At 34.4% G+C, this 12,958-nt stretch overlaps 1 protein-coding gene across 7 annotated transcripts; it reads right to left on the bottom strand.

Annotated features, from left to right (window-relative positions):
• Window positions 1-5,301: 5,301 nt before the first annotated feature.
• On the bottom strand, window positions 5,302-10,891 carry LOC111488653. 7 transcript variants are annotated; one of them, XM_023136521.1, is made up of 12 exons: window positions 10,690-10,891; window positions 9,609-9,787; window positions 9,463-9,526; window positions 9,302-9,350; window positions 9,082-9,136; window positions 8,915-9,002; window positions 7,917-8,035; window positions 7,389-7,514; window positions 6,857-6,950; window positions 6,590-6,744; window positions 6,203-6,274; window positions 5,302-5,521 (listed from the first exon to the last, which is right to left on the bottom strand). In XM_023136521.1, the coding sequence occupies exons 1-11, from the start codon at window positions 10,847-10,849 to the stop codon at window positions 6,215-6,217; spliced, it is 1,149 nt and encodes a 382-aa protein (XP_022992289.1). In that variant the 5' UTR covers window positions 10,850-10,891; the 3' UTR covers window positions 5,302-5,521; window positions 6,203-6,214. The 7 variants fall into 7 exon arrangements, 6 of the variants coding, with proteins under 6 accessions (XP_022992289.1, XP_022992288.1, XP_022992287.1 ...); XR_002719231.1 differs by lacking the exon at window positions 5,302-5,521 and adding an exon at window positions 5,759-5,920 and having other exon boundaries at window positions 6,041-6,274; XM_023136520.1 differs by lacking the exon at window positions 5,302-5,521 and adding an exon at window positions 5,824-6,132.
• Between the last annotated feature and the right edge of the window lie 2,067 nt (window positions 10,892-12,958).

Raw genomic sequence — 12,958 nt, 5'->3', positions numbered from 1 at the left:
TGATTTGGACTGCTTGCTCCAACGTTGTTTGCTAGTTTGTTGCATTGTCTTCAACACTCTAGTAGTGTAGTGGGCTTCATATTATGTTCATATTTTATTTTTTTTTCGTTTGTAATTTGAATATACTCATTGTTGTTGATTAATACTTTATTGACTAAATTTGACTATAACTTTTATGTTATTAAAACAAATCGTGTCTAAAATTCCATAACAACAAAGCTATTATTCATTGCAAATTCTTTTTAGATTAGAATGCATGTAAAATTGGTATGGAAAAGATGGAGTTGATGTTATGCAAAACACTTAGCTGAGACCCACTCAATAATTAATCCATTTACAATACAAACAAAAGAAATTCCTAATTGTTTGTGGGAAAATTTTTGGTTGGTTGAAAAAAAATTCAAGTAAATATGTATATTTTATTCTATGACAATACCTCTAATGGTGATGAAAATGATAGTATAACAATCCACTTTACGATCTATATTTAGGATTCAGATTTGAATTCAAAATTTGGATACGACATGTCATTACATAGTCCGTTTTAGGGATTGGCGACTTACCCATTCAGTGACTTTGGCACTGGACGTTCCAAAAATGGGGTACTATCGGGTCGGGTGAATTCAATAATAGACGCATGTTGGCATTCCAGCCTTCCTTCTCCTTTCAGGGTCTACCCGAAAGAGAATCCAGTGTTTCTTGGTCGTGAATATCTGAATAGGACCTTCCCGACCACGATTTCTTTTTTGTTCTAGTCACCCCAAAATACGAAATTGTATTGATACTTGGTATCAAAAAAAAAAACATCGAGTAAATAAAAAAAAATCGGTGGCATTCCCCACAAATCAGTATGAATCCTTCTAGATATTTTTGTCCTCACTCATATATATCCTAGAAAAAATTTTAGGAGGTCATCTAATATAGAATTGTTTGAAGTAAAGCACGCTTAACTATGAAGTTCTTGATAGAGTCACTAAATAGAAAGGTGCACATTGTTGGTATAGGCCGTGATTTTTAATTTTTTAAAGTCTTTTTTAATTATTCTATCCTTAGAATACCTCTCATTCAGATGTGGTTTTAGTTTATTCATGTACCTCTTCTTTACTCGGGTGTCACAATTAATGGATAAGTATAGTAGGGGATGGGCAACGTGCATCACAAAATGGTAGTAGAGCCACATATCAAATTTAAGTCGCATGGATAAGAATTTTAGGTTGCTGAGACTCACTAACATAGTCACATGAATAAAGCAAAATGCTTAACAAACGTTGTAAGTTATTGTTATCTCAAAATATTTGGTCGATCAAAACTCGATTAAATAAGCAAGATTCTTCAGCAAAAATATTCTTTAAAGAAGGCTCAAATGGATCGTTGTCCAAGAGAAGGAATGTTAAGAGTGATAAATATTGATACAAAACTTGTTATTTCAATGATGCAATATGTGGTTGAGTTTATCTTCAAGATATGATGCGTAATATCTAGCTTGAAGAAAACAGAAAATGGTTGCTATGCTTCACAAATGAATAAGGAATGACTCGTAACTAGCTTTTAGGTGGGTGGATATAAAAAACTAAAGGAACTCGTGTCATATTACTAACAGGGATAATGGATAATGCAGATACTACTGGAAACAAACCTACCGCATTGATGTAACAGTCAAAATTACCAGAAGGACGATGATTGAGTGCAGATAAGGCTTGTGCTATCTATTGTAATTGTTCAAAAGAAAAATTTGGAATGAAATTAGGTGACTGTTCTTTCGTATTTAGCTGAGAAACATCGCCATATTTGCAGATGATCGATATCCATGATTGATGCATTGATTGACTTGTACTACCCTTCCATAATTATTTTTCTGTCGACATCGATCTTCTGTATGTCCCATTTTATCACAAAATTTACCGTGAAACTTAAGGATTCGACACTCATCAATTGTATGACCACTTCTATTGCAGTGTTCACATAATTTGTCCTTAGTGAATTTTGAATATGTTGTCTTCTTCTGCATTGCTTCTATAATTGAAAAATTCTTAGTAGGTTCATGAGTGAGTTACATGACGCTGCATCTCTTCTTGGACAAGTAATGAATAGGTTTGCCTCACATTAGGTAATGGAGTCATCATCAATATGTTAGATTTCACCGTTTTATAAAACTCATTGAGCCCCATGAGTAGTTGCATCAACTTGTCTTCTTTGCTTTAATCAACATGTATTTGACGTTGATTACAAGTAAATGGTGTGCGGTGCGCTTCAAATTCATCCCAGAGTGCTTTGAACTTGGTGAAATATGCTGATAGTGTCATGGTTCCCTGTGACATCATTGCTATTGACTTTTGTATATGAAAAATTGTTTGAGCATTCTTTTGTGAGAATGGATCATGAAGATCAACCCACATTTGATGATTTGTCTTGGTGTGAATAATACCTTCAGTGATATCTATTTCAACTGAATGAGTTAACCAAGATATCATATTGTTGCACTAATTCCAGAATTCAAATTCAGTTGAATTTGCATCTTGAGATGGTTCTTCAATTGTGTCATCAATGAAGTCAATTTTCTTTTTGGCAATAAGAACATGCATAACCAATCTAGTCCAAGCTAATTTGTCCCATTTAATTTGATTGGAACAAGTGAATATCGTGGCTAATAAGAGTAATGAATGAAATAGGGATGTGTGGAATCAATCTCCGACGTTTTGAAGTTAGAATTCATTGATTCCGCCATAAAGGAAATTTTAATATTTAAGATTTTAATTGGCTGATTCCCCTCAAGGCTTTAAAACGCGTTTGCTACGGGAAGGTTTCAACACCCTTATAAAAGGTATTTTGTTCTCCTCCCCAACCAATGTGGGACATCACAATCCACCCCCTTTCGGGATCAAACATCCTCACTGGCACTCGTTTCTCTCTCCAATCGAAGTAGGACCCCACCAAATCCACCCTACTTTGGGGTTAGGGTTCTTATTGGCACACCGCCTCATGTCTATCCCCTTCGAAGAACAGCGAGAAGGCTGACACATCGTCTAGTGTCTGATTTTGATACCCTTTGTAATGACCCGAAATTTTCTAGAGAATATATATCATATATCGAGGAGAATGTAATATATATCGTTAAGGGGAGGAAGTTGGAGAGGGGAAGAAATGATAGAAAATGGAGGTAATTGTGGAGAATAAAGGAAAGTGGGGTGTGTGTATATATATATATACTATGACATAATATTACACTCGGATAGTTATGTATAACTCCATAAGACAGACTCAATTTGGTAGTCACCTTAGACCTCCCATTTATTCGATATACCCGACACACCGTAGTTACATATTTTTCTCACCTCTAGTGGGATGTTGACAGGATTTTAGGCTCAAACTATGTAAAGAATGCAAGAGAATGTAGTAACTCAAATCTCATATTCAAATTTTGAATCTTGATTCAAACCTTTGGTATGAGACATTATGACTGTGTCAGAGGAGATGTAGAAGAATGTTAGGGCAATTAAGGACCGAATATGAATTTTAAATCCTAATTTGAATCCTAGATATAGGTTTTACTAGGTTCATGATTTTAATACCTGCTATGTGACCTTGTGATCCATTTAGAAGAGTGCTTAGGTTCTACTTTTCTGAAATAAATCAAATAAACGGGGCTTCCCAACAAAGGGGGTTTAGAGTTTTGTATTGTGTGTAAAAGGAAGTGGACAACCTAATAGGATCCACTATCCTTAAATTTGTCTTGAGAGGTACGAGGAACCACATAGGTACATAAGTTAGGGCATATGCAATAGACTAATCAAGGCCTCAGTTGTCCGAGCAAAAAAAAAAAATCATACATATGCCTTATGATCAAGTGTAAAGTATCTTAGATGTTGTGCCCATGGACACGATTAAGAGACTATAAGTAGGCTACTTACCAAAAATTGTAATACCAACTCTAGTTCTTTATTATTTTATAGATGTCAAGGACGGAAGCAGTATATAGAAAATGGCCCTAGAGATAGTCTAGGTTTTTAAGTGTCCCTTATGATTTTTAAGATGATGTATGATTTATTTAATGTATGTGCTTCCATGTATATTCGTTCTTCACTATTATGACAATGTACGATTTATACCATGAAAAAGTATTTGTCATATAAGGAATTTAAGACATCATATACGAAAGTATTATGTACATCCACATGAATGTTGTATACTCATAAGATCAAGGATTTACTTCTCCAATCATGTATTGCATAGACGTGTACCTATGATATATTACTTCACGTTCTATTTGATTATGTGGTTTTAGTAGTGTGAGAGTGCACAAGCCCATAGGTAAGCCAAGAGAACTACAATTCACGTACGTGTGCATGTGCCATATATAGAGAACTACAATGCATTTAAATTCATTGAAAATGAAATTAGAGTTAGAGACATCATTTCAAATCTCATTAGATAAAAATATATTTGCATCTGTGTGCATTCTCCATCCAGTAGTAAGGTAAGTTCGTAGTTAGTTTTGTTTTAGATATGACTAGATGATTAATTACACACCCGTAAGATTTACCAAATGTAAAGTAGATTTACCTCACCAAACAAAACTTGAAAGAGTGTGTTTTAAGCTAAACCAAAGCAATTGTTGATTGGTTTGCAAGTCCAATCACGCCCAAAGCAATAATAATGGCGAGATGAAAGTACAATAATCACAATACTAAATATCCAACTCCAATGGTTGTTTTCACCATAGTTGGTTGGTGTTTCTTAAAGTTAGCACAGATTAAGAATACGTCCCATCAGTGAGCTAACTAAACATCGACTTGTTTCTTAATGAGTTGTTCTGTTTTGTATTGTTCTATGATTGAAAGTTAACCCAAAATTTTGAATTAACAAGTTGGATAAGATGTTATAAGCCAAGAACACATTATATTAAAGGCTAATTTGTGGAAATTACCAAAGTTGGTGCATCGTTATCAGCATTATTTGAAGCCCACTTAAGAAACAGATTGTGACAAATCAGCTGCCTTACTCTCCCAATAAACAATATTCAATATGAGATTTAAACATATTTGTATTCCTCTTTAATAATCAAGGCTAAAAGACAATCTGCAGGACACAATGACATGCTTCTAAGAACTTGGTTCGTGAAGATTTGAAGTTTGTTTCTTTTCTTTTCCCCCCGAAGACCATTAACTCGGTCTTTACAAGCTACGCTATCACAACTCAAAAAAAAAAAAAAAGGATTCTAAGTAACAATTCAAACATAAAAAGTAGTGTTTGATAGAGATATCATCCTATACTATAGTAATAGTGTTAGTTGAAATTAGAAAAAAACGAAGCTTTGATTAGGATGAGCCAAAAGAGTTTCTACTTCAACCGAAATAAAATAAGAACGGGAGGATTAAGAAAATGGGCAAACTACTCAATCGACTATAATTGACCAAGACTGTTGCAAGTAGCTTGAGAATCTCAAATCGTCGTATCCGAGTATGCCCATTAAAGCAATAAAGGCTAGCAGGACACGACCAATCATCGTAGTATATGAAAGAGCCTGAAGAATGTCAAGAGGTCACAACTAATATTCAAAAGCAACAATATATGCTGATCGGTGAAAAATCCAGCCATGAAATCATGATAACCTAAAATTTTAAAGTTTATGGGTCTGAGTTTCATGTTGAAGTTTATGATCAAAGTTACGCCACCAGCCGAACATCTGATATTGTTGTTCTGGGGTCGAACAGCCCTATTTGAAGGCTCATAAACCAGAACGAAATAACATCGAAACAACTACATGAAAGAGATGCATCTAGCATCTAACCCATTCGAAACTGTGACAAGTAACAGTTATTGTAATGAAAAGAACCCGTACTCTTTAAATGCAGCTAAGATCAGCAGATTGTTACCGTGCTGAAACAGTCGTATCGTACGAAATCGAAACAGCTTCCAGAAACTGAAGTTACATACGAGCAATGAAGTATGAGAACGAACGTAATGCCAAGAATGTAAATGGTGTTCATATAGTTGAGATGACACAATAATTAGTTCCACAGATGAATTATTGCATACATACACTGTGCATAAAAATCTGATCATGTGATATAAAGATTCTGCTTTAACCAAAGTATATGATCCGCTTCCCAACAAGAATCTCATTTCCTGTAGCTAAGCGGACCAAGAACATCAGTAGAACAGTGTGTAAATATTAAAATGTAATTTATAGTTAATTCATTACCAGAAGAAAAGATTAGTGCTTCCATTTCTTCCAATGACCATCTTCCATGTATGGCTCCAGAAATCCAATGAACTGAAATGATGCAAAAAAAAGTACAGCAAGACTGTAATCTCCCAAGTACTCAACTTTCTCCATGGAAAAACAATCACTCCTCAAACAATTCTTTTTTGTTGTAATGTAGGAGAGGGAGTAAGTATAAGTAGCAAGGGGAGAAGAGGAGAGGGAGTAAGGAGATCGACTCGAAGAGGAGAGGGGTGAAGCAGCTCGACTGATAGGGAGAGGGGCAGAAAACAGTGAAATCAAGTAATATGCAACAAATTGAGTTGGTATATATCAATTACTTCCAGATCTATAAATAAGAGAACGGGGCTCGTATAATAATGATACCTTGTTTCCATCGTTCGACCACCTGGCACCATACCCTTCTGCTATCCTTATCTCAAAGACTATTCCATGTGGTGCAACCATATGAATATTCAACCAGCAACAATGAGCTATCAAGTGAACAATTGTATTCATGGCAAGCCGATTCTTATCCGAATCTGGCGAAAGAGTTTTACAAAGGATGATCAGTCAAGTACAATGTCAAAAAATTTAACATCAAATCAACTTCAATCTTTTCCCTTTCTTATATAGAAGAAAGAAACTGCTCACCGTTTCCATGAAAAGTACCCCAATATTTACTACTAGATCGATGATGATGCTTTGCCAATGCCTTAGCTCCATGAGTTAACTTTATGCCTTTGCCCTTGATAGATAAAAAAGCGAACCTTCGTAACTGGGCGACATAGGAAATTACGAGGATGCAACTAGAGGCAAGGGAACAGCAGGAGAAGCATGATTCAATATTTCCTTTCCAAAAACAAACAAACTTTTCACCAAAAGTAACAATGTAAGGAACTACCTTCAGGAATATACAAAAATTTCCCTCTACCCAATTGAAAAAAATACAAGAATAAGCTCTTGACATCATAGCAAATCATAGCAAATGACCAAAGTTAATTTTCATGTCAACTTTAAAGTTTGCCATAAATGCAAACTTTACGCATACACGAAAAAATGGTAGGACAGAATTCATCGACCGCGCGAGTCTGTCAAATAGTTTGAAAATGCTAAAAGTATTATCAATCATATCTTATTTAAACTTCAGTTTATATGTAACTCGTCATGGAGTACAGAAACTAACCTCAGGTTTATATGGAAGAATAAATGAAGATAAAAGAGCTGATCTTGGTGGGGGAAGAACATCAGGAACCGTTCCTGCGGTATGTGTCAAACCAAGAAGACCTTGAAGGCCTTCATAACTCAGCTCCTGGACTAGAGAATTAGATAATCAATGCAAACTAGATACCATGCAGAAACATGACTCATGTCAGCCAACGAACCGAAAACTTTAATGTTCACAACATATAATTGAAGGACTTCTCGAATGGAATTCGTACCATTTGATCACGTGTACTGATACTACTCTAATATTCCTTATTAAAAAAGTTATGTTAATCTTGTGCTCTCAAGGTCATAAGTCAGTTAACAACTTCATATTATAAACCCTACAAATTTGGTGACTGGTTCGTAGCATTGATGTATAGCTTTGGAATGAAGAATTTAGTTCAAATCAAGATTTAGTCCAAAAACTACAAAATTGTGACTACATGATGAAATTCTTTTAAATGTCGGTATTCGATCATGCATTTTAGCAAGAAAGAAAACTCACTGAGATTATTGCAGCTAAAGAAATGTAAGGCTGAAGTGGCACACTTGAAATACATATAGCAAGAACACCGTCAGCTATTTCTTCCTCTTCTTCGTTCAAAAATTTCAATATTTGCAGACCTGAAAATATGTCCATCATATTCGTTTATAATGCTAATTCACTGTTTCAATTCTTAACAACTTCTCAATTTCAATTTACGGTAGAACTAAATGGACAAGTCAACAATCAGGATTCTGAGAAGAATATAAAATGCATCAAAGGAGCAACTCAAAAGAAGTTGTTTCTTTAATGAATTTCTTCACCCAGTTAACCTGTTATATCTGAGTCAATAAGAATAACTAGCAAACATGTTCTAAGCAGCACTTTTTCTGTTTCTACAAAAACTCGGCGACTGTTCGGTATCTAATCAGCTTCTGTTTTTAAGTTTGGGAAACAATAAATACTAAAAGTATCCTAAATTTGCATTTGGCATGCTTTTTTTCACCAAATATTTCTAGAAACTGTAATCTAGGTAAGTCAATATTTTTAATACTTCATTTTTTTCTATATTTTCTTCATTTTCGAGTTCAATATTTTTAAATTGTACCAAACTGCATAAAATTTTCTCTCTAATCTCCATCTCCCCATCAAAAATAGAATTCATTTCATCACTTAAAGAAAAATAGATCATAGCAAACAAATGTTCTATTTTCTACCTTTTCAAAATTCAATCACAAACACAATTCTCGGTCTTTTAAATATTTTTTTTTTTAAACTCTGCTATCAAATGGAGCTTCATATATCATTTTAAACTCTGCTATCAAATGTATATTCCGATTGAAGAAGTACAATCTGTTTATAGATCATGAACCAAATGGAGCTTCATATATCATTTTAAATCTTATCAAAATTTTAAAAAGTTTGTATTAGATTATAAAGTAGTTCAGTATCCACTATGGAAACAGTTGTATAACAATTTAAATAGTCAAGAAAACGCTGTATATATTTACGAGAATTACCTTCGTCAATGCTTTCAACTCCAGGTATAATGCTTCGAAGATTTTCAGACTCCAACATATCATAAATTGATGCATACCGGCGAACATCCTTCAATACTCAATAGCTTAACAAGTTACAAAGAATAAAGCTAAAGGGAAACAAAATAGAAAGCAAGAACACAAGTTACCGAGATTTCAAATAAAAGACACTTATTGAAGATAATCAGCATTCCTGGTTCAAGTCTGCAGACAGAAAGGAAAAGGGAAAATCAAAACTAGGAATTGGCAATATTAAAAAGAATAAATAATCTAGGACAATTAATGTTACGGTACCATACTAACTTAGCCATATTTAAGGTGAGAGTTGAAATCAAAATTGTATGATAACATGTGATTAAAAATAAATACCTATTGTATTTGGCCAAAGCGTACTTTCCTTCGATTGATTTTTGGCCATCTACAAACAAATTTAGAAGACAATCCATGTCGAAGTAATGAATCAACAAACTAAGAAACTTGGATATACCTATTGCTCTAGACTAATAACATTGGCTTTCAATTAACAATACCTTTTAGCTGCGTAAAGAAAGGTTCATCGACATGAAGTTCAAGGATAAGAGTTTCGAGTATCTGCTGAAATAAAAGAGTGTTTTAATGAAGGATAAAGTCGATCTTATCGGTTACTAACATAAAGGAAATTCCATGTCTCATTTACCTCTACCATTTCAGACCCCTTATCCATAATCAGCTTCAGCCATTTTTCCTCTTTCTGCTTTAAAGAACTTTCTCCATTCGTCATCAACATTCTCTTATACATTGGACAGAAGGAGCCATAACAGATGGATTCCCACAAAGCTGATGATAAACGCTTGTATAAAGGATATGGAGGAACTCCTTCATTAAAAAGAACCATACAATTTTATAGTGGTGCTCTGGAGATAAATCAAAAAGTCATCCTAACGAGTTATTGACAATATGAACAGGCCATGAAATATGTTTTTTTAAGTAAGCGTCTCCATTCTCCTCCATCAATCCCATCCCCACCTGAATAGGGAAAGTAGGAGGGAGCTCAATTCGTTCGTAGAACCGTAGGATTTTCTTTTGCACAAATCATTAAAGAACAGACATTATCAACATCTTCAACTTTTAAAACTGGTTCGGACTGGATTAAAAAACATATTTGGTCCCTGTACTTCCATTGAAGCAATGATCTGCTCCATAAACTTTTGTATCATCCCCTATAGTTTAAAATTTGTACAATTAAAACCCTTATTTGAAAAAATCCATCTAGATGAAATACTGACCTTCAATACGTAGCAATTAAAACACGCATAGTCCTTGATCGATTTCTTCATCTACATTTGGAAAACAATCCTTTTGCACCTTAGTGGGATTTTCTAGAACAGGAACTAATCGTTATTAATCTTAAACCAAAACGACCAATACGTTATTACATAATTTAAACTACATGGGATAAATGAAGACGAGTTACTAACTTAAAACTCTTGTTGGTGGGATGGTTCATAAGCATAATGCAACAAGTGAGCCCGACATTGAGTTATAAAAAGCTTCTCAACGATCTTTCTTCGCTAATTTCTTCATAAAACCACACAAATCTTGCAATAGCAATTGGAGGGAAAACTACACAAGCGTACATTTCGCATTTCAAGTTTGAATTAAGCAAAAGAACCCACGGTGTTTCCAGAAAAGATCATACTAATCCACATTCTTCTCAACGTTTTAGCAAATCAAACAGAGAATATACTGAAAATAAACAGCGAGTTCTGTATTTTTACCAGCTGTGGAGTCTGGTAACAGATTGGAAGAAGGATCATGTTTAAGGAGACCAGCGCAGAAGGTACTGGAGAGGCCCAAATCAAAGTCTAGGGTTCCGTTAATGGAAGACTGAAGAACGAACTTGAGCAACTCCTGCACGCAGTCCTCGACCTTGATCATAATCAGAGAGCCTACAGGACAAGGTGAGGAGGGCTCCAATATATAGATTATCCAACAGGAGGTGCCAACAGCTCGGCCCACAATGATCTTTATACTCGAGGCTCTACTATTTTTCATAATGACCACATCAATCCGTGATAGCGACAAAGGGAATATAGATTTTAAGGAAATCAGGTGACATGATAGTTGAATCCCGATATCTTAGAGATTATCAAAAGTATAATCGACCCTCCTTTGATGGTGGCTAGAGGCGATTGATACAGCCTTCCAATCGATGAATTGTTAAGATGCATATCATGTGGATTATTTCACATACATGCTCAAAGGCAAGGAACATGACCTTAATTTAAAGAGCTATTTTGTCTAAAAATGATATCCTATGGTCACGAGATATAAGAATCAAAATAACCAGTTGATAATTCTAAAAGTTTGTTGATATCGAGAAGAAGTAGAAATATCAACTTATTTTAGATATATGAGGTGCCTCAAGTCTTTTCACATACGTCATTGCTGTGTAAGTAGCAACCCTGATGGATATGTATAGACAAACAAGTAAACGGTCTGAGACTATCCAAATTTCTTTAAGATAGAGGAGGAAGTTGTAAAGAAATTTGTCTCGATTTGATGGGTGATCACGAGGGCAATTAGGTAATTAGGTAAGCACAATCAAGACATGCCATTATGCCCAAAATGCAACTGCAAACTAGGCACGGGAGCATGTTATGGATGTGGCAAACTAGGCCACCCGATTGCACATTACCCACACGACCAAGAAGGCTTATGATCCGTAGGTAGTTGTTATGGTGCACTATCTATACTTAATGGACAGTAAACATTAGGAATTTATTCTTTAATTTCTTCATCAAACGATCCGATTTTAAAGCTTATTTGGAATTATGATGGGGGCAGACTCAACGAGATAAAAATTTGATAAAAAATATAGCGTTTTAAAAATAAAGGAATTAAAAGAGAGTTTAAATCATAAAGCAAAGTATATTATTCAATATCCAAAATAAAGTTTATGCCATAAAAACCATGAATTCTCATAAAAAAAAATTATTATAGGCATTTTGATCATTTTTCATCTACATCTTTACCCTAAACATATTTTTAATACTTTTAAAATAATTTATTATAAATGAGTCTAATATAAAATTTATCATAAAATCTTAATAGGGGTATTTAGGTCTTTTTCCACCCAAATCTTGCTTCCATTACCTTGAAACCTTGTATAGTCATTCATATCCTAAAAAATAGACATAAGTTCATTTAGGCCATGAAATAACTTGGGAACATATTACGGGTATTTTGGTCATTTTATCTATGTTCTTGGTTTAAGCCCTAAACATGTTCGTATGTCTATCAAACTTCAAATAAGTTCTTGTTATGTGATATTAGACCCTCCATTAAAATTTCATAAGCAATTGACAACTCTCCAAAACTAGATTTATTACGAAGCTTTTGTTGTAGTTAATTTTGCACTCATACTCACCATTTTCTCATTAGTTGTTCGATTTATTATAATTAGTAAGCATGAAACAGTTCATTGTGGTTCAACGTGAAAAGAAGATCAATTTGCATAATTGAGCCTAATTGTACATTTAATTGAATTATTTTATAAAATTTTCAAAACATTTATGTGAACCATAATGCTGTACGAAATCTAGAAACAATCTTGTTAGCTATGATATGTCGGAAAAAAAAAAAATTGATAGATAAGTTGGTCAAAATAATGGATTGTCTTTGGGAGGCCGAGCCCAATTATAAGGAGGTAAGGACCCAAAGGACATTGCTAAAAATGAAAAAGGGCACTCTTTCACTCTACCTTTCAGTTTTCCTCGATAAACCGCTCATGGATTCCCAAACCAAACGAACCTGGGGAGGTACGAGCCTTTACCCAACCCAACAAACAAGGTTGATACCATTGGTCTGGATGCGCTCTCTCAGTTATCTAATATTGTCTTTGAAGAGATTTTTTTTGCGCTGAAGCCATTTGAAAAGAAATTTTTTTAGGAATGACATGAAAATTATAATCCAAATCAACAAGCCACGTCATTGACTACCCAATTAGAAACTTTCTACATGGACGACTTACTTCTTTTTAGTACT

This window comes from Cucurbita maxima, unplaced genomic scaffold (assembly GCF_002738345.1).
Source record: "Cucurbita maxima cultivar Rimu unplaced genomic scaffold, Cmax_1.0 Cma_Scf00013, whole genome shotgun sequence".
NCBI lineage: Eukaryota > Viridiplantae > Streptophyta > Magnoliopsida > Cucurbitales > Cucurbitaceae > Cucurbita > Cucurbita maxima.
The sequence above is the reverse complement of the archived record's forward strand: the minus strand, read 5'-3'. Positions and strand labels throughout refer to the sequence as shown.